Source organism: Mesoplodon mirus (assembly GCF_964341445.2).
Source record: "Mesoplodon mirus genome assembly, chromosome: 17".
Classification (NCBI taxonomy): Eukaryota; Metazoa; Chordata; class Mammalia; order Artiodactyla; family Ziphiidae; genus Mesoplodon; species Mesoplodon mirus.
Window position 1 is genome coordinate 77,782,890 of NC_138993.1, and position 21,424 is coordinate 77,804,313.

The window sequence follows — 21,424 nt, forward strand, 5'->3', positions numbered from 1 at the left end:
CGGCCCGGTGGCGCCTCTTCGGGCTGCAGGCGCCCTCCTCTGGTAGGCCCTCCGTCACACCCGCCACCCCCCGGCCCCGGCCCACTGGCTCCCTGACTTCACGGGCTTAGCTGCAGTGTCCCCATTACCTGACAGCTCGGCGTTGGTTTGTGTCTGGCCCTGCACGCAGGTCCCAAGAGCAGCAGGTGGTTCCTTGGTAAATATTTCCCGGACAAGTGGGCTTCGTCTGCAGAGAGCAAAGGCAGCTCAGGTGGTAAAGTCAGCCCACGGCCTGGCGGGACCGAGGCTCCCCCCGCGTCCCTCACCGCAGCTCACTCACCTCCCCTTCAGGTGGGACCAGCACCTGTGTTTCTCTCCTTCTTTAAGGGGTTCTCACCCTGGTGCAGTGGAACCTCTCCAAACCTTGGTCTCCAAGGTCACAAACAGACTCTGCCCACGGATGCAAGGGCAAGAAACACGCTCCCCCTGAAACTGAGGAGTGACGGTGGTCTCCTTGTACCTGGCGGGGCTGTGGTGCCGTGGACCTGGCCATGGGGCTGGCTTGAGCGTGTGCAGCCCAGACCCGTGGGCTCCACCTCGAGGGAGACGCGCGTGGCGTGGTGGTCGGCGTGTGTCCTGTTCACGTCTCTTCCTCCTGACGGAGGATGGGGGGGCGGTTCCCGTGGCCCCGACGCCCTCTCACACAGAGTGAAACCCAGGCGTCAGCACCGGACACCGTCCTTTCGCAGCTGGGTGCCGGGCCAGCGGGGGGTGGGGCGGGTGCCTGGCAGGCTGTCAGGGAGGCGGGGAGGGGCCGCATTCCGAGCCCTTGGCCGCAGCGACGTTGGGTGGGCTCCTCGAGGGTGGGGGGGATCAGCCCCGAGCGAGGGTGGATTTGGGGGACCTCCTAAGGGTACGGAAGGGTGTCGCCCATCAGCTCACAGGCAGCTGCGTTTCCAGAAGGTTCAGCGCACGTCTCACGGGGCGGGAGGGAGACACTCGGTGTCCGTGGGTCAAGCAGGGCCGGGCGCTGCCTGCCAAGGTCTCCCCTCCTGCGGGAACCCAGGGAGGGAGGGGCTGCCACCTGGTGGACGCAGCCAGCACTGCCGGCCCCAAGAAGAGGGGGAACCCCCGCTGCCCCCCGCACGGGCCGGGCTTACCCTAGACAGCCCGGCACCAGCACGGCCTCCACGCGGGAGGGTGAGATCTGGGACCAGGCGCGCTGTAAAGGTCAACACAGATCACGTGGACGGACGGTCTCGTGCGGCTGCTTCTGAGAGACGCTGACTCCTACGGTCGGCCCCGAGCTTCCCTCTGTCCTCTGAAAAATACACCCTCCTGCGCGTAGGTCTCGTCCTGTCACTACAGGCAGAGGACAGGAGCCCCAGGTTACATCTGGTTCACAGTCGTGGGTCATCTCGAAACCTTACGCTGCCGGGCAGCCCTCGTCTGGATGCACCGGACGCACGTGAACATGGAAATGCCTCCACGAGAGAAGCTGGGCTGCCTTGGTGATTTCTCAGCTGGCGGGTCCGCGGCCGCACCGCGGGGCTGCTCCTGGGAGCCCGTCGTGGCTCAGGGGCTGGCTTCCCACGCCGATGCCTACAACCCTTGCGGTTCCTCTAGGGCTTGATCACCACCATCTGCCAGGCCGGTGGGGACAAGTCCAAGGACATGTGACCGTGACCCCCAGGCCCTGCCCGAAGAGTGGCTGTAACCGCAGCAGAACTCATGCCGGGGGTTGGGGGCTGCACATGGCAGAGGGAGCCGTTCAGGTCACCGCTGTGAGGGTTGGCCGGTGCTGGACACCGTTGGGACCTGGCAGGGGACAAAACAGGTAAAATCCTGTGCTCATGGTCTCAGAAAATTAAATGAGATGCAAGGAGTGTGGGTTGCGGAAGAAGAAAAGCAAAGCAAAAGGGGGTGAAGGATGGGCATGGGGAGAGGGGAGCTCCCCCCCGACGGTGGCTTACAGGAGGTGAGGGGACCTCTGGCAGAGGGGAGGTCCTCACAGGACCACCAGGGGGGTCTCAGGGGGGATGGTCCTCACAGGACCCCGGGGTGGGTGTCAGTCGGGGGGACCTCGGTCATGGAGAGGGATCAGAGCCAGTGCAGTGAGCGTGGACACCTCCTTCCAGGATTTGCTCTCGAGGTGGGTGGGGAAATGGTCAGTGAGGGACGGGGGTGGGGCAGACGAGGTTTTCTTTTAAGATGAGGGAGATCACAGCATGTTTATGCTGATGGAAATTGCCCAATAAAAAAGGAAAGATTGTGACCATTTGATTCATTTACACCTGCTCTGTGTCTCCATGCAGGGCTTGGGTCCAGCACTCAGTAAATTGTGAGCGAGTCACGGAGCCGGGATGCCGGGCTCCAGGGCCCCTCCTCCCGCGATTCTGGAGTCTGGGTCCCCCCCACCCCCCATCCGCCTCTTACCCCTCTCACCCCTCCCTGTGGCAAAACCGAAGTTTCCAAGCTGATCCTCCTCTCCTGGTGAAGGCAGTCACCGGCGGCTTCCCCTGTGGGTGCAGGTGTACAGACACACAAGACATGCACAGGCACATGCGTGTACTCACACACGCAGGGTCATAGGGGCTTCGGGCTGCCAACACTGAGACAGTGGGTGTCTGGCTTTTCTTTGAAGGACACACTTAGCCGTCCTGGACGCCCCGCCACCCGGCAGTCCTGCAGGATCCCTGGGGGCGTCCCGCACCTACTCGCCCTGGGCTTGGAAGATAACATCGAGGATCACTTTCCTGCACAGCTGCCGTCCCTCCCAGCCCGGTGACGGCGCAGCTCAGAGGCTCCTAGATTCCTTGACGCCGATAAGGACGCTAACTTTCCATGGACCCGGGTCAGATCACCCAGCTGCTCGGGAGACAGAGGCACATCTCCCATCTGGCTTTTGTGGCAGGTCGTGTTCACCCCGAGGAGAGGTGCACGCAAAGAGGTCACCCCCACACAGGCGTGCATCACACACCACACACATGTACACACACAGGCGTTCATCACACACCACACACATGTACACAGGTGTGCATCACACATCACGTGTGCGTGCAGGTGTGCATCACAGACCACACACACGAATGCTGATATGTGCATAGGAGCGGGTGTGCACACCCCACGCAAGCGTGCACACCCCACGCGTGCACACACGTGCCCCCACTTGCAGTTGTATGGACTACGTGACGGGGAAAGGCAGCACGCGTGGGGATGGAGCAGGGTTGTAAATGCCGTTCTGAGGCCCCCAGCCGCGCGCTCGGGACACACCCAATGCCAAGCCCTGCAGCCAGGCCGCCTCTCGCCCTGCCTTCAGCCCCTGGCAGCACCTCCCTTCTCGCTGTGGCTGTGATTTCCATGTGAATTTTCAGTTGACTTGTGAATATAAAGATAGAAAATGCGGCATGAACGTGTCCCGAGCGATTCAAACGCACACGTGAAAAATCGTTGGCTTTCACGCTCCCCGCAGGAAACCACAGTCAAGCATGTCGCTCCGTCCGTGCGCAAATGCCCCCCCACCAGACAGGACAGCGCGGCCCCTCCCTGGTCCACGGCGTGTGGCGCGCGTCCTCGTAGACGGCGCCCGGCCTGTCCTTCGGCGGCTGCGCTGCAGCCTTGGGTGTGGACGGACCGGGCCGGTGAGCCCCGGCCTGTGGCCACCACCCCTCCACCCCCTGCAGCCTTGCCCCCCACGTGGCCGGTGTGGCGCTCTGTTCTGAGGCCGGACACCTTGAAGGTGAGCCCGTTTGTACCGGCCGTCAGGCGCTCTGGCCGGGGGTGATGCTTCCCCGCGGCTCGCGTAATTAGCAAGCCAAGGGCCGTGCCCGCTGTTTGCTGTCCATTTGCTGTCCAGTGGCCTGGCTCAGCCCGTTGCCCCACGTGGCCTGAAGCTCAGGGACCCCTGCCTGCTGGGGCAGCCTCTCCACAGGGGTCCTGTCTCTCTGTCCTCCCGATCTTGTTCTCCTGTGGAGCCAGAGGCGGCCCGGCTCAGAACTCTTCCTTTGTTGTAATGATCTTTCTCTGTCACCACCGTCTAGCGTGACAGCCACTGGCCACGTGTAGCCATTTAAATTGAAACTAACTAAATGGTAAAGCTCAGTTCCTGGGCCGGGCTAGCTGTCCTGCAGTTCCCAGGGGCCAGTGGCTGCCATATCGGGCAGCTCAGAAGTGGGACGCCCCCACCTGTTGGGCACGCGGCTGTGATGGGGCGGCATCCAGCTAACAGCGGCCATGGCCTTCACCTGTGGGGGGAAGGGCGAGAGACCTGCCCGGGAGGAGGGGTGCAGCCCTGTCCTGCTTGGGAACAGCGACAGGTCCCCGTGAGGGGAGCCCAAGAGGCGTGGGCGTGGGCTTGGGGAGCCCCTCCCTCGCTGCCATCAGAGCGCCCAGGCTGCACCCAGCAGCTCGTGCACATGGGGGGTCGCCACGCCCAGAGGCCTCCTCATCTAGGGTTTCAGCTCCAGATGCAGAGGACGTGCCTGAGGCAGCCCCGGGCACAGCGGAGTCGGGACAGCGGAGCGGCTGGGTCTCAGGACCCACTTGGAGGGTAGGAGCCAGACGGCAGGCAGCTGGGGCTGCAGCAGCGACGTGGAGCCACTGGCAGGTAACCAGGTAGCAGGGATTCTGGACTTGCCGAGGTGGTGCTGGCGTCTTCGTGCCCTCGGGGGAGCAGTTCGCTCTGTTACAAAGAGGTGGCCGATAGTGTGTGTGTATGTGCGCGTGTCTTTTTTTCTTTCCACGTATTTAAGGAAGCTATGTGCTTGGTGGGCTTTTCCCCCAACATAATTTTCTAGTTGTGGGAAAATACACATACTTCCCGCCGTCCTAACTATTTCTAAGTGCACAGCTCAGTGGTGTTATGCGCATGCTGCTGTGCAGCAGACTCCAGAATTTGTCGTCTTGTAGAACTGAAGCTCTGTCCCCGTGAAAGGCTCCCTCCCCTCCCCTCCCCCAGCGTGGGCCCCACCGTCCATTTTCTGTCTCTGTGAATCCGACTCCTCCAAGGACCTCGCGTGAGTGGAATCAGACCGGATGTGTCACTCTGGGGTGGCTTATTTCTCTGAGTATCATGTCCTTGAGGTTCACCCGTGTTGTAGCAGGTGTCAGGGTTTCCTTCCTTTCTGAGGCTGAGTGATACCCCATTGCGTGGATGGACCACATTGTGTTCATCCATCGTCTGTTGGAGGAGGCTGTGCTTTGAGATAGATTAAAATCAGTCTTTGAAAACCAGGTGCATACTCCAGTTTCCTTCTGTGCCAGGTGGGTCCCTGTAGACGGGGCCCAGGGCTGCACATTGACCTCTTCGTTTTCTAAGAAAGACCCTCCTACTACTGCACATGCGTCGGTTCAAACAAATCTTGAGTATGTTCACGTTGATGTGGATGTGGAAAAAACAACTCAAATATAAAGAACAAAAAATGCAAGTTTTCAGGCTCTTTGGAGAAATCCCTGTGTTTTTGTAAGCGGTGGACTGTTTCCTTTGGGTCGTGAGGACGAGGTGACGGCCCTGCTGTGCGTCAGGGCTCCCTGGCCGGTCCTGCTCTCCCCGTGTGCGTCTGACCCTGACGGGGCTGCTGTAGCCTTGAGAACAGACATGGTACTGTTACCAAGCGTGAGAGAGTTCTTTAAAAGGGTCTGACGTTTTTCGTGCCGTTGTGCTTTCTGGGATGAAAAGCCGACCAGCATTAAGAGAACCATATTGCACATGTGATATAACAGGTGCAGCTTTTGAATCACAAGAAGAGGGAAGAGACAGCCAGGTAAGAAAGGCTCAGGCTTGAACGCTCAGGGCTACGTTCAAAGTCACGGTGTTTGAACCTGGCAGGTAAGTCACAGGCAGAGAGAAAACAGGGTACGGCATTTCACTTACAAAAGGAAGACAGGGAAATAAAATCTTTGTAACATTCGCAACCTCTGTAGACCAGGGTCAAAACATGGGATGAAAAGAGAGAAGAAAGGACAAAGAAGTACCGTCAGGTCCCCACCTGCAGGGGCAGTCGGGACGGTGGGGCAGGTCCTGCCTGAACCCGTGTGTTCTACAAGCCAGCCTGTGCCCCCCAACCCCCAGCTGCAGCCTCCACCCGTACCCCAGCCCCCTGCCTGGCCTGCCCACCTCCTGCCCACCCCGAGGGCTGGCCCAGCCCCAGGGCCCACCTGCTTGGCCAGGGCCGCTGGAGGAGGCGGGACATTCTCTCCCACGGGCCCCTGGGGATGCACTGCCCTGCCACCTGCCAGGCCGGTCTGGGATGGGGGCCAGCCTGCCGGCGCCTCCTTCCAGGGGCCCGCTGGCTCCCATTGCTGAGCTTGGTTTCCCTGCCTGGTGCCAGGCCAACTGGCCTCTGTCAAGGTGGCCCTGAGAACGCTCACCCTCACCCCAGCCGTGGTCCTTCCCACCGGGAGCTCCACACGTGCCGAGCGAGGCCAAGCCGGGCCTGGTGTCCCCGCCTGTCCCTGCTCTGTGACGTGTTGGGTCTGAGAACAAGGTGCAGCCGCGCAGGAGCTGGTCAGGGTGACGCCGGGTGACCGCGGCCTCACTGCGGCGACCCACCCAGCCCAGCCCTTGTTCCCGGGCCACCCTCATGCTGCTCATGCCCGACGAAGGGGAGGTCAGACCACAGCTGGCCGTGCCTCCGGCCACCCAGGGCCACCCCGAGGAGTTAGCAGGCCTGGGGTGTTAGAGAGGACACCATGCCTGCATGAGCTCTGGGCCTTTTTTGATTGTTTGGGCCCAAAGTGAGCTCATCAGCCTCACTCAGCAGCTGGGCAGCCATCCAGTGGCCCCTCGGAGCGGCTGTTGGGACATTGCGGGCTGACGGCCGTGCGTCCACAGGGCCGCACGTGTCCGGGGTCCCGGGGGCTTTGCCCACGTGGCTGCAGTTTCTGGATTACTTGCTCCAGTTTCCCCCGCTGCCACCACCCTCAGCACAGTCACCCCGAGGCCTGGCACACGAGGGACCCTGGGGGCCGGCCTCTTGTGCAATGTGAGCGTCAGCCACCCGCCCTCTCCCCTGGGCATGTGAGGTCACAGACGCGGGAGACGGGACCCTCCTTAGTGCGGTGGAGGGCGGAGTGACGGGCCCCCGGGGTGCTGAGCCCTGGCTCCTGGGGGCTGGGCACATCACATGGCCTTGCTCTGGGGCTGCAGTCATGTGGGCAGAGGGGGCCTTGGAGGGTCCCTACATCCTTACATAAGGTGCCTTCTGTTACGCCTGTGTTCCTCTGAGCCAGCGTTCCCAAAACGTGGTCGGAGACAGGAGAGGGGCAGGGAGGAGAGCTCTCGTGGCCCCCAGCCAGGTGCTGGTGCACGGGCGTCGTCACCATCCACCTCTGGGGCTGGGGCCGGGTCCCCTGCAGAGGAGGGGCCCTGCCTGGCCTGACACAGGAGGCAGCCCAGGGGTGGGCGGGAGGGAGGGCGGCTTTATCCCGCAGGGTGGACTCGGCCTGGGGGTCTGGACTCAGAGCCAGGCTGCGGGCCCCACCCGGTCTGTGCTCCCCAGCTGTGTGACTTTGGGCGGACGACTTAGCCTCTCTGTGCCTCTGGCTCATTGTGAGGAGTGAGGGAAGAATAGCCCCCGGCTTCAGTGCAGTGCCTGCCAGGAGGGGGGACCCGGGCGGGGCCTCGGCCACACCTTCCCTCGCACGACCCCACTGGGCAGCCGCGGGGCCGCCGGCAGGTGACCGCAGAGCTCGGGCCTGAGCGTCTTCACACACCGGGAGCCGGGAGCTGCCGGGCCGATCGCTGCCTCGCTGGGAAACCCGCCTTCCGGGACACGTTCGTGTGGATCCAGTAAATTCCTCCTATTTCTCTTGAAATTCTCTTTGTAAGAGATTGTGTCATTGGCGCCTTGGCCTCTTCATCGTGTTTGCTGTCAGCGTCGTCCACTGAGGTTGTGACAGAGGCTTTGGCGTTACAGACTTTCTACCGTAAAGGCCTCCAAATGCGCAGCGCGAGCTAAAGACCCCAAGGGACGGGGGTGGGGGTGGCAGGGGGACGTGGAAGTGACGCGGGCGGTGGGGCGTGAGGCCCTGGGCCGCGTGCTCCGTGAGTGGCCAGGCCACCAGCCCTGCTCGTGCGTGAGCGTGACAGGCCACCGAGGGCAGCGGGGTCAGCGCAGGGGCCACAGGAGAACGTTCCGGGCCCAGAACCACAGCTGACACCCTGAGGCCTGTTGTGGAGTCACAGGGGGTGCCGGGGAGCCGGGCCAGCCCTGTCTTGGGGGAAGGGAGACGGCCGCACAGCAGCCGCCACTGCATAGAGCGCGTGGCGGGCTTGCCGCCAGCGTCAGGCTTTGCTCCCGCGGCAGCCCCGGAGGGGGACACTGTTCGGGTCCCGCTTTTGCTTCTCACTGAGTGGCCCGTCCAGGTGGCGCCGAGGAACGGCCGGCCCGGCTTGTGGTGACAGGCCCGTGTCCCCCGCACGTGGCACCTGCCCTGGGCTGTGCTCCTCTCGGTAGCCCCCCACGGGCGGGTGGCCTGGGAGTGTGTCTCAGACCCCTGTGCCGGCGGGGCCCGTGCCTGGCGGGGTGGCCGCCTGCTCAGGGGAAGTGAGTCTCTTGCACTTTAGGAAGAGTGAGATCCAGGCGGCTGGGCCTCAGACCCGGGCCGGCCCCCCAGCACGGACCGCAGGGCAGCTCCCCTGTGAGACGGAGGGAGGGTGGGGCGGAGTGCAGACACAGCCTGCGGAGAAGCCGCCGTGGTTGGTGTCGTCAGGGGACCGCGTGGGACTTGTCCCCCCAGGGGAGGGGCCGCCGAGGGGGCAGTCTCGGCAGAGCACCGGCGAGTGGACGGGGCGGGGCCTGCGCGGCCACCGGACACGCTGCCGTCTCGCGCCGGCTGAGCCCCGGCTCCCGTGGCCGAGACTGGGAGGCCTCAGGAGCCCGCCTGGGGCTGCCCAGAGGAAAGCTTGTGCCCGTGACACTGACCGAGGAGCCCCGGGCTCCTGACCGCCCCGGGCTCCTGACCGCCCCGGCCAGAGCCGGCACCAGGCTTCGGGGCCGTCTCAGCTTCGACTGCCCTGGCCGCCCAGATCAGGCCCTGGGGCCGCCGTCCATGTGGATCGCCTGCTGCTGGGTGTGGCGGGGGTGCGGGGCAAGGCGGCTGTGATCCCAGGTACCTGGCACTTAAGCCCGAGTGGTAAACAAAATAAAACTTCCCTCCGTGAGAGCTGAGCCCGATTAGAAGCCAGTTCTGTCGGGGGCGCCGTGTCGGCCGCAAGACCGTCATCGGCCTGGCTGTGCGCGCTCTGACGTCAGCAGCAGGAATCAAAACTGACCTCTGTTTGTGCTTTTACCCGGAAGTCCTGTGCTGTCTCTGGAACAGGTAGCGTTGGACAGGTGGAGCCTTTCACCTTCAGGTGCGCTGACACAGAGTCAGCGGCGCGCCCGCGCCCGCACAGGCGTGACTTGTGTGTCCGTCACCGGTGCTGCTCTGACAGAGAGCATTTGGGCCGTTTCAGCTCTGACTTTTGCTACATGATGTTCCCAGCAGGCGGAGCACCACCAGCCGCGTGATTTCTGTGTGTCCCGTGTACTTCTGGTTTTCATTTAAACCGTCGGTATGTTCGGAGGCTTGGAAATTAGCAGTTCCAGTCGGAGCCTCGGCCTGCCCTCTCATTGCTCCGCGCGGATCGGCCAGCGCGGGCACTGCCGCCCTGCAGCTGGCTCACGGTGGCGGGCTCGGCCAAGGGGAGAAGCCTCCTGGTCTCTGCAGTGACTCAGACGCCGAGTCAGGCTCAGTGGGGACGGGGCTGTCGTCACCGGGTGCTCAGCATCGTTCTCACACATGCTGCTGCTGCGAGGAGCCTCATCTTGTCTCCCATCCCCAGCAGACGCTCGTGCACCTCCGGGCGCCTCGGGGCTTTTCTCCCCGAGCTGTGGCCGTGCCTTCAAGAGCGATTTTGTGTCGTGGATGAATTCGGGGACCCCAGATGCTGGGACTAACGTGACATGTGGGTCATAGGCTCACTGTGAAGGGCTGGGCCGGCCGGTCCACTTGCAAGGGAGGATGACCAGCTCTGACTGGAACAGCTGGGCTCCAGGAAGCATGGGCCCTGCCTACCTCCCTGTGCCGTGAGCTGGTTGGTGTCAGGCTGGGAAATGAACAACACAGAGTCTGTCCGTTCGTCTCGGGTCAGAGCGAGCCCTGGAAGGTGCCCGCGAGCTCAGGGAAGCCCCGCAGGTGGCTCGATGCTTTCCTGGCACGCGGCACCCCTGGCAGTGTGTGGAGCAGCCTGAGGGCCACAGGAGGAGCCGGTTTGCTCCGAGCTCTTCCCAGAGATGGATGGCAGGGAAGACCCATCCTCCAGCGGCACCCTGAGCGCAGCTCTCTCCTCCTCTCAGTCTGCAGGATGCTGGCATCGGGTTCATCCTGGTCATAGACCGCAGGCAGGACAAATGGACCTCAGTCAAGGCGTCCATCCTGAGAATAGCGGTAAGTATCGGTACTGCGCCCGGGACCCCCACCCCCTCCTCCTGGGCGGGTGACGCGGTCTTTCCTGCCTGCCGGCACTCTAGGTTCTGGCCTGTGCTGCTCGGTGGGGCGCCAGCTTGGAGCACCAGCCTGGGGCCTGGGGCAGGGCCAGCCCACGCCTTCCTGGCTTCCTCAAGTTGCTAACACAAGTGTGTGTGCATGTCTGTGCACGTGTGTGCATGCCTGTGTGTTCTCAAGTGGGTTATAACTCTCGGGGGCTGTGTTATAATTTGAAAACAATCTCCCCAGCCGGTTTGTCTCTGACGTTGAGTATGTGAGATGCTCAGGACACGCCATGCAGTCATTCTTGAGGGTGATGAGAGTGTCACAGAAACCTTCAGGCGACAAGTTTGGGGATTATATTGAACAGCTTTTCCTATGTGACCTTCTCCTTCTAAACGGGCTGTTTCCTCTTTAGTCTTACGACTAAGTCAGACTAGTAGCCGTCCTTGGTGGCCCTCGTGGCCACGTGGAGACCCTCCTGGTCCACAGACTGCAGGCGGAAGAGCCGCTGGTCTGCGGTGCTGCTGTGCCGTTTTTAGCCGCGGGAATAGCTGAAGAGGGAAGCTGAAGTCAGCAGAAAGCCCCCAGTCTTATTTTCGGCGGCGGCTTGGCCCTGCTCCCGAGCTGGGTGCGGAGCGCTTCTCCCCGGCTGAGTTTCACCCACCCTTGCCTCCCCACAGCCAGAGGACCGGGAAGTTTGCTGCTCTGCAGGCAGAGTGACCCCGACCGACCCCCGGTGGGGGGACGGTCCCTCAGGCTCTTGCTCTGGGTCTTGTTCTGGCCTCTGCGGGGCTCTTGCTGGGCTGGGGTCTGGATGGGGCGGGAGAACTGGTCCCTCCTCCCGGCTGCCTCATTACTTCCTCTGGACAGCGCTTCAGGCTCAGTATCTGCCCCGACGCTCACGACCGACAGGGTCCTGTGCAAACCCATCCCGGGGCTGCCCGGGCCCCGCTTCGTCCTCCTGACAAAGCGACTCCCTCGCCGCCCTTGCTTCCCGCCCCCACCAGGCACACACTCTCTGCATCACCGTTTGTCTGCAACAAATCGAAACACTTCAGGACATTTCGAAAGGAGCGTATTCACGTAGTATATAAATGTTTCATTGTCAGCTTTCCTTTGTTTTTAAATCCTTAGAAGCTCACAGAGGACTTTGATGTGGCACCACCAGTTGACAGCCAGCATGTCCATTTCATTATGTTAGATTTTAAAATAAATTTGCGCATGGCGTCACCTGACAGCCCAAATTAAGGATTAAATTGTAAAAGCCACTTGGGTCAGATGCACAAAGGACTTAACAACACATTTTTCTTGAATCAATAACTCAGTAAATTAGTCCTGAGCTGGTGGCCAAGAAGTTTCCAGTCAAGTGTGTTGCTGTTTTAAAAGGTAACACTGTTATAATAACATTTTCGAGTCCAGTAATCTGCCCAGTTCTTTCGCGTTTGTCTATCAGTGGTTTGAACCACCGCTCGGGCACGTCATGGTGTGCACGGGCGTCTGAGTCAGCCGCTTTGCCGTGATGGTCACGGGCATCCCTGTGGGGTCCAGGCCTTGCCACACGCCACACCCTGGGGGGCCCTCACCCAGAGCCAGGGTGGCTGCCACTCATCCCTCCATACCCGCCCCTAGCGGCACCCCCCAACCCTGGAGCAGGGCTGCACTCAGTCCCTGCCTGGCCTCCCTTCCTGGGAGGGTACCCTCATTCTCTGTTTGCACGCCGTGGTCCCTCGAGGCCACAGCCAGCCCCATCCACCTTTGTGTGGCCGGCACCCAGCCCGGACCCGGGCGAGACAGGAGCGCTGTGAATATCTCTTGAGCTGATCAGCCACTCCTGGTCAGATAATAAGAGATTCTCCAAATGCAGTATTGTTTTCTAAGAAACAGATATATTATTTTTAAAACCTGAGTAATCATCGAGATTGCCAGTGGCCCAAGGTAGACCTGTTGTAGGGTCAGGCTCTCCCGTGGCCAAGTATAAACATAGTTTTACTCTTCATCCAGTTTTTTGGGTTTTTTTTTGGCTGTGTTGGGTCTTCGTTGCTGTGCGCAGGCTTTCTCTAGTTGCGGCGAGCGGGGGCTACTCTTCATTGCGGTGCGCAGGCTTCTCGTTTCAGTGGATTCTCTTGTTGCGGAGCACGGGCTCTAGGTGCGTGGGCTTCAGTAGTTGTGGCGCGCGGACTTAGTTACTCCGTGGCATGTGGGATCTTCCCGGACCAGGGTTCGAACCCATGCCCCCTGAATCGGCAGGCGGATTCTTAACCACTGCACCACCAGGGAAGTCCCTTCATCCAGTTTATAATGAGATGCATTTCTGAAGAGAGCTGGCTCATCTTCAAAACTTTGTGAAAATCATAACTGAAAAGTTAGGGGCTTCCCTGATGGCACAGTGGTTGAGAGTCCGCCTGCTGATGCGGGGACACTGCGAGCCCGGCCTTGCTGTTCATGGTCCACGCCCCTCTGAGCTAGGTGCAGGGTCCGCGCTGCACCCTGGCTCTGTGATGGGGACAGAGCTGACACCTTGTCCCCATGCAGGGGAGTGGAGGGGGGCGGAGCTGGCCCACGACGCTATCCCCTGCTGTGGACCTGGACCGCCAGCCTCACTGGCCTTTGCTTTCATCCAGGGGAGCTTGGGGGAGAAAACCACCTGGCTTCAGCTGGGCCAGAGCCCTTGAGGAGGGGACATCTGTCGGCACCGGCCCAGCCTGAACGATTCCCCCACAGCCCCGGGCCGCAGGCAGAGAGGCTGTTGATCCAAACGTGTTTGGCCGCCCGAGTGAGCCTGGGCGCTTACATAATGCGCTGAAATTCGGGGCTATTTTAAGCCGCCATGTGTGTTGTCTCGTGAGCTGAGTTTTCTGTACTTTGGGGTGTTCTTGTTCCTTTTTTTGGATGCCTCTACCTCAGCTTGGAATAGAAAAATAAGACATAGGAGGGTCCAAAGTCCAGTGTCGCTAAAATCAGACTTGCTGTGTCCCCATCAAGAGCAGAGCCCGCGGCAGCTCACCGGGTGTCAGTTCAGTGTGGGTGTTTGCCTGTCACAGTTCACGGTCACAACCCACGGATGAGACCCAAAGCTGAGAGTTCGAACATTGCTCTTTGTCCAACAGTTGGATCAAGGTTTGGACCATCCTCAGATGGATGTATCTTTCATAAGATACCGTGTATGCTCTTCTGGGATTCCGTTTAAAATTGAACCCCCTTTTTCTAAGCTACAGGACTTAGTGGAGGAGTCGGGGGGCAGCTGGGGACATTGCAGCAGAGGGTGATGATCTGTGTTTGGAGCCAGCCTGACTCAGCTGAGTCCGAACCCTAGAGCACACCTTGAAGGAAATCACGGGGAGAGCGGTTTCTAGTCTGCAGGGGGCAGACTCCAGTTTTTGCTTGTAAAGCCTATGCCTTCTGTGTGCAGAAAAGGTACGACATGACGTATCTGAAGCACCAGGATTTTTAGGTCATCCGGTAAATATTCCAAATGTAGCAAACTAATAGTGTCCTAAACAACGCTGATGAATTCCTCCTGTGCGCTAGTTGCTAGAGGTCCAAGTGCAGCTTGGTGAGCGCCTGGCGGAGGGAAGGCAGGAGCAGTGCAAGCTCCAGGAGGGCTTCCCGGCTGAGGTGACCCTGCCGAGAGCTGGGAGGGGAAGGAGGCCTTGTCTGGGCAGAGGGGTGCTGACCCGCCCCTCGGAACACAGACGGGAAGGCGGGAGGCCAGGGCATGGCTCCTTCCGAGGGGCCTGGGGTGCTGGGGGTGGAACACAGGTCACCGAGGGGGTCGGGTCATAGCACCGCTCTGGCTGAGGATAACGCACGGACTGGCCCCTTGGGAGGCCAGCGTTGACTCTTCAAGAGCTGCGGCTTCTAAACTAAGTAGCCCAGCAGAGCTGCTCTGTGGAGGCGACAGGGCACCTCCAGCCCTGGGCTGTGCGTGGAGAGGCCTTCATGCAGCTTCCCTTCAACTCACCTGTGCTGCAGGTGGAGACTGGGCTTCAAAGGGCCGAGGCCGCCTACTGATGGGGTCGATGGCTGGGGCTCCGAGTCCAGGCCGGTGGGCAGTGCAGGTCCACACAGCATGTTCCGGGGGAGGACAGCTCCCCTAACGTGGAGAGTATTCGGGCTAATGACCGTCCTCCGACCAGAGATACCCTTCCTACCGCGTTCTTAAATGTCTCTTCCGTAACGGTGTCTGTGACGGTCTCCACACTGTCCACCCGGGGGTGGGGGCGGACGGCCCCATCCTCAGTGCTCACACCCAACCTGCGTGGGAGCCACCCTGGGAGTGAGGGGAGCCTCTTCTCATGTCAGCCTCTCTGATTCAGACCCCAGGGTTTTCATCTGTTGGCACTGAGACACCAAGTTTCAAGTTTATATTCATCACACAAACTTGTGATTTTTGACTGCTATCAGACAAATATTGGTCAGGCTTCGGCTGCTCTGTTTGAAATCAAATGTATAGTCAGGCTGGGTAAATGTGACTTCGAGCAAAACTTAAGAAAGTAGCATGCACTTGGGGAGGGATTTCAAACCCCGTTCCCTGAGGCATCAGGGCTCCACAGAGCTTCTACTGCGTCCCACTGCATTTAGCTGTTTTGTAAATGTAGGTGATGTCTTTGCATTGTATAATAAGGCTCTTAGAATATTAATTCAGAAACCAGCCTCTTTTTCTGTCTCCAGATTACATTTTAATGGTCCTCGCACCATCTGTCTGTTCCTCAGCCAATGAAGGTCAGCCTCAGAAAAGAAACACTATTACTTTCAGGTTACATAGAAACTATCGTAATCACTTGATTACGGAGTAAGTTACAAAAAGATGTTATTTTATAGCCTTCATCCCAAATCTTCCATATAGTTACTCTATTCTTATTTATTTGTTTGTTTGTTTGTTTGTTTGTTTGTTTATGGCCGCGTTGGGTCTTTGTTGCTGCGCGCGGGCTTTCTCTAGTTGCGGCAAGCGGGGGCTACTCTTCATTGCGGTGCGTGGACTTCTCATTCTGGTGGCTTCTCTTGTTGCAGAGCACAGGGTCTAGGCACGTGGGCTTCAGTATTTGCAGCACGTGGGCTGAGTAGTTGCAGTGCGTGGGGTCCAGAGCGCAGACTCAGTAGTCGTGATGCACGGGCTTAGTTGCTCCGTGGCACGTGGGATCTTCCCGGACCAGGGCTCGAAACCTGTCCCCTGCATCGGCAGGCGGATTCTTAACCACTGCTCCACCAGGGAAGTCCCATAGTTACTCTATTTTTAAAATAAAGTTTTTGTTTTGGAATTTCCCTGAGCTTTTCATACAGATGTTTGACTCCAAGGGGGAGAAAATTAATTTGCAGCTATAAATTATGATTTAAGTTATAGTTGTGTGTGTCTCATTGAAGGGTTCCCACTGGGCTGGGGTCTCACAGTTACTCTCTTCAATATATAAGACTCGATCATTTAGAGGCGGAAAGACTGAAGCAGAGGACAAGAGGGGACAATCTTCTCCACGTTGACCGTCCCCCCCAGGGACGGTGAGCACGGCTGGTGCCCCTCCTCCCGGGATGGGGTGGGCAAGTCCCCCACCCTGGGTTTCCTGGCCACCTACCCTGAGTGGACCTCAGTGAAGGGCAAGGGCTCGTGTTACCTTGTAAGCTCAGACCACACCAGCTGTGAGGTGCGAATCAGGGCAAGAAAACTGGGCTGGGGCTTCCCTGGTGGCGCAGTGGTTGAGAGTCCGCCTGCCAATGCAGGGGACGCGGGTTCGTGCCCTGGTCCAGGAGGATCCCACATGCTGCGTGGAGCGGCTGGGCCTGTGAGCCATGGCCGCTGAGCCTGCGCGTCTGGAGCCTGTGCTCCGCAACGGGAGAGGCCACAACAGTGAGAGGCCCGCGTGCCGCAGGAAAATAAAAAGAAAGAAAACTGGGCTGAAGGCTAGAGAAGTGTGACTCGGTGTCGCCTCCAGAAAGAGATGCTGAAGGCAGTTTTCCTGAAGTAGTGGAGGCTGGTCTCACGCCTGGTGGTGGGGGCTACACGGCCCTCTTGCTGATGGGGACCCAGAGCCTCCCCCGTCGGGCTGCCCACCTTCTCGTCTCTGTGGGCAACACTCAGCGGGCACCTGCACACGCAGTCCTGCCCTCCAGGGCTGTGACGGCTACACCTGGACACGTTAGGGACTGTGGGGCAGGCGTGCTGGGGCTGCAGGGGGGAGGGGCGGCAGGTGATGGAGGGGTGCAGGGGGAGGGGCAGCAGGTGACCAAGGGGTGCGGGGGGAGGGGCACAGGGGGGAGGGGCGGCAGGTGTAGGGCAGGCGCGGCCAGGCTGGAGACAGGGTGCGGCGTCACAGTGGTGACCAGCGCTGTGTGCTGGTGTGCAGAGAGGCTGAGGAGTGCAGGAGAGGCCGAGGAGGTGGGGTGGAGGTGCAAGAAAGCTTAGCTTCCGGGCGGCCGCGTGCTGGGGCACAGCACACCTGAGCAGACGTCTGGGGGCCTGTGGTTGACTCGCGGGGTAAAGATCAATAGAGGGGATTGAGGTCGGGTTCCGTGAAGGGCCAGGACCCCGCCGTGGCCTGGTGACAGTGGCTGGAGATCAGGCGCCTGGCGGCCTGGGCGGGAGGGCAGGAGGGAGACAGGGTGCAGATGTGTGTCGGCCACAGGAACGGGAAGGCGAGATGCAGCCCGAAGACGGGAGTCGTGTCTGGAGACAGAGGACGATGGGGCAGGGCCCCTGGGCAGACACGGAGGCTGAGCGCTCGCTGCTGGGATTCAGGGTGGCCGCCCCGACGCGGTGGGAGGGTGGGCCCTGGGGCCGCGGGGCCCTGGCCTCGCTGTGTCCGGTTCAGGGACAGGATAGCGGAATCCTCCGATGCGGGGCCAGGCTCCCGGGGCCTCCCTGACCCACCAACGCGCCAGGCAGGTGTCCAGGTGAGGAGGCTGGGGAGGGCGTGCGAACCACGTGGGGCGGCCGCGGGGTCGGGGAGGGGGCGCCACCGGCCGTGGTCAGGACTCTGGGCTTGTTTGCGGCAAGGCGGGGACTTCTCTGGATATTCTGGGTGGGGGCTGTCGTGGTCCGCTGACATCTCGAGAGGGTCACAGCGCTTCTGTGGGGAACAGCTGGGCAGCGTCAGGTCAGGGCCGCCGGCAGGAGTGACACTGCCCGCCCCGCCTGGCCGGGGAGCCGTGAGCCTGAGCGCCCAGTCCAGCGGCCTCTCTTTCTCCTCCTTTTTCTCTCACTTGAGGGACCGGTTCTCAGACCGAGGCCACCGGATGCGGCACCAGGGCCCTGGGCGGACAATGCCACTGTCTCGGCTTCAGTCAGGAGCAGGGCTCTGAACGCTGCCCGGGCGGCAGAGAGCTCGGCCTCCAGGACCGTGCAGTGAGGAAGGCGCTTTGTTATCCCCATTTGCAGATGGGGAGACCGAGGCACAGAGGTTAACTTGTCCAAGGTCAGGCACCTCTTACGCAGAGCTTACGTGAATGTGCGAATCTGCTCACATGACTGTATCTATGGGTGTGCGCCTGGGTGTAAGCTTATCTTTAGCTCTGTTTTAGGTGATGCGTGTGTGTGTGTGTATGGCTTTGTCTTTATTGCACAAGTGTCTTGGTTTCCTGGGGCCGTCATAACAGATACCATAGACTACAGAGGGGCTCAAACGACAGGAATCTCCTGTCCCCCCGGTCTGCAGGTGGAAATCTGAGATCACAGTGTCGGCAGGCTGGTCCCTCTGCGGCTGTGGAGGGGTGTCTCTCCATGCTCCCCCAGCGTCTGGTGGCCTCTGGACACCCTCAGCCGTGGTAGCCCCTGTCTCTACATCCATCCTCACACGGCGTCCCCGTGGGTCTCTATGCCCAAATGTCCCCTTTGTATTTATAAGGACACAGTCATGTCTGGTCATGGGCCTGCCCTGATGACCTCATCTTAACTCGGTCACCTCTGTGAAGACCCTAAAGACATTCTGAGCCACTGGGGACGTGGACTTCAAAATAAGGATCTGGGGGCACCAACTCAGCCTTAACAAAAGGTCAAAGCTCTCTTTTTTTTTTACAGTTTATTTTTTAAATTTTTATTGAAATATAGTTGATTCACAATGTTGTGTTAGTTTCAGATGTACGGCAAAGTGATTCAATTATACATATACATAAATATACATCTTCTTCTTTTACATTCTCTTCCATTACAGGTTATTACCAGCTCCCCAAAAGGTCAGAGCTTTTGACCTTGAAGTATATAAGCAGCATGACACAGTTGTACCAAGCAGTGGGACGTTTTTGCTGTTCTGTAAGAAATGGTGATGCTCTAACGGTGCAGTGCCTGTAACCATTTCCACTTTAGTCTGGCATTGGCGTGTTGCAAGCGCCCGCTCCGGAGGGCTGGTCCTCCCCGTCGGGACCGAGGGCCGCTGCAGGTGTGGGGACCAGCTTGCAGCCGAGCTGCCCACAGACAGAGCCGCAGCCTTCTCTCCCCTGCAGGCGTCCTTCCCGGCAAACCTCCAGCTTGTCCTCGTTCTGCGCCCAACGGGATTTTTCCAAAGGACGCTCTCTGACCTCGCCTTCAGGTTCAACAGAGATGACTTTAAGATGAAGGTACCGGTAAGTGCCCACCTCCTGTGAGGAGCGGCCCGGCTCCACCTGGGCACGGGGGCGGCGGGGGCCAGGGAAGTGGGTGTGAGCGACCCCTAGCTGCAGAGGGACCCCTGTCTCACCTTCTCGCTCTGGCCGGCACAGGGCAGCCCCTGGCATCTGCCAGTTGTCCTTTAAAGGCAAAGGTTGCAGGGATCCCTTAGAAGCTGTGCACCCAGGAAGCCTGCGTCCCCCCAGGGAGGCCGGCCCACGTTGAGCCAGGTACCCAGAGCAACGTTGGAAGGGGTTGCCCGGCAACGCATCCGTTACCAAGAGGACAGAGCCCACCCCCAGCACCTTATAACCCTCCAACAAGACCAGCCAGGTTTCTCCTGGAATCTGAGAATCCTGGTGTGGGTCACCGTCCCCGAGGTTGTCCCCTGCTCTCCGTGCTCAGGACAGAGAGTGCTTTGCCGGCCAGGGCCAGGTGTGCAGGCCACACTCAGCGGCCCTAGACCTCAGGCTCCAGGGTTTGAGAGGAAGGGGGTGCACCCGTTTTTGTAGTATCAAAAGCCTTGGTTTCTGACGCTGGGGGCAGGGGTCTGTGCTCTCCGGGCCGCAGCCTGGCCCTCCCTTCGCAGGGCCATCTCCTGGGCACCAACGTCTCAGGGACCCTGTGAGGCGGTGACATTTGCCCATATTTGGCGAGTGACCCTCGCTAACAAGAGACCTCGGGTCAGAGGAAACAAAGCTGGGGTCCCACCCTAAGTGCGGTGGTTGCCCTGCACATGGCCCCATGGGGCTGAGCCCGTGAGTTCTCAAAACACGGTTTCACAGAATTCATCACCAGCATCTCCTGTTCCCTGGCCCATTTTTGGATCATTCTTTAGAATTAGAGAAGCATCATCTCGGGAAGGCTGCTGCTACAGTGTGTCCACGTGGGTCAGTGTTCTGGTGCCTGTGCTGACCTCGGTGCTAAGTAGAAAACGTTAAGAGGGGCGGTGTGTTCTCGCCTTTTCTGTCATGATTCAGTAGACACAAAGCAGATGGAAATCACGGAGGAAAAGTGTTAGGTCCTTGGATAGTGGACCTACCCGTCCCTGGTCCTGTTGGCATGAATCAGGCTGATCTGGGGGAATGGCCTTGCCGGACGGCAAAGAGACACCAGATACCTCCGCTGAGAACTGACATCGTAGCCTGTTCTTAAGTGAAGGTTATGCCTCAGTCGGGGGGCCTCACGTGGGCCCCCGATGGCGGGGCAGGTGGTCCTCCGGGTCTCAGTGGCACCCCGACCTCCCACGTCGGGATCGAGTTGACCCAGGACGTGTCAGATGTCCCTTCGCCCCCCAGCGAGCTCAGAGTTTAATAAAACACGAGGTGGTGTCGAGTGGCGCGTGGGCTGAGCCTCCCAGGACCTCACAGCAGCAACTGACAGCTTGCAAAGGCTGTATTTTTATCCAAGCTCATGGATAGAATGACCTCAAAAGGACAAGAGCAAGATAGGAAGTAAAACTCATCCGTGTGGAAGAGCCTCCGGGGCCACCTGTTCTCCCCAAAGGCAGCTGTGCCGTGTTGGACACCTACCCCCACCCCTGCGCAGCCTTCCGGGTCTCAGCAGGAATGCGGACAGGCCCGCAGCTTTGGGGTCCGTGCGGCTCCGTTAGCACAAGGGCCCCCTCACCCATCAGATGCCCGGTGTCGGCAGCGTGCCCGGCTCCATCCAGGGCTTTGCTCGACCCCAGCGGCGGTTGTCTGGTGAGACCGGTCGTCGTACGCTCGTTTCACGGATGGGAGAGCCGAGGCCCGGGGGGCGTCGCGTCCTGCCCTCCATGGAGGAGCCGGGAGACGCCTTCTGTTCATGCCAGCCTCGGCCCCTCCGTCTGCGTCTGCGGGCGGTCTGCTTACGGGCGGCTCTCATCCTCCCCAGGTCATAATGCTGAGCTCCGTCCCAGAATTACACAGTTACATTGACAAGTCCCAGCTGACCGAGGACCTGGGCGGGACACTGGATTACTGCCACTCCAGGTGGCTCTGCCACCGCACAGTGAGTCCCCTGCATCTCCGTAACCATAGTCAATCCGGCACAGCTGCTGTTGCCTTAAGGTGCTGCCTGTTCCCAAGACCTCTTCCCGTTTACCCGGGTTTTCTCCCCAAGAATGAGCAGGTGGTCTCAGTGGACCTCAGTCATCCAAAGGAGTAACGTGAGTCATGAGTCGGGAGTGGCTTTCTTGGGCTGAGGACAGACAAGAAAGAAGGAAAAGCACGAGCTGGGTTCTCGGCACTCACCCTCTGAAAAGGTGCAGCGCCCGTGTCTGTGAAGGAGCGGAGGCTGAGACGCAGGGGGAGGACGAGGCGCCCGGCCTGTCCTCCTGAGACGGGCTGGGCTGCGGCCAAGCTTCCAGGCGCAGGAGGGCGCAGTGCGGGAGCGGCTTTGTGATGGTGTTTTCCTCCCCAC

General features: G+C 60.1%; 1 protein-coding gene across 13 annotated transcripts in view; it reads left to right on the plus strand.

The window, feature by feature from the left end:
• MCF2L (MCF.2 cell line derived transforming sequence like) overlaps positions 1 to 21,424 on the plus strand; it is a gene marked incomplete at its 5' end in the record, with an annotated part of 121,080 nt that overhangs the window by 77,272 nt on the left and 22,384 nt on the right. For 12 of the 13 annotated variants that reach the window (XR_014291754.1, XR_014291755.1, XM_082602416.1 and 9 more), the window contains 3 exons: positions 10,320 to 10,410; positions 18,880 to 18,999; positions 20,897 to 21,013. Coding sequence is in view for 11 of the 13 variants with exons in the window: in XM_082602416.1 (XP_082458542.1) it covers positions 10,320 to 10,410; positions 18,880 to 18,999; positions 20,897 to 21,013 (328 nt within the window). The remainder of the gene's footprint in view (positions 1 to 10,319; positions 10,411 to 18,879; positions 19,000 to 20,896; positions 21,014 to 21,424) is intronic. The other variant, XM_082602413.1, reaches the window with a different exon arrangement.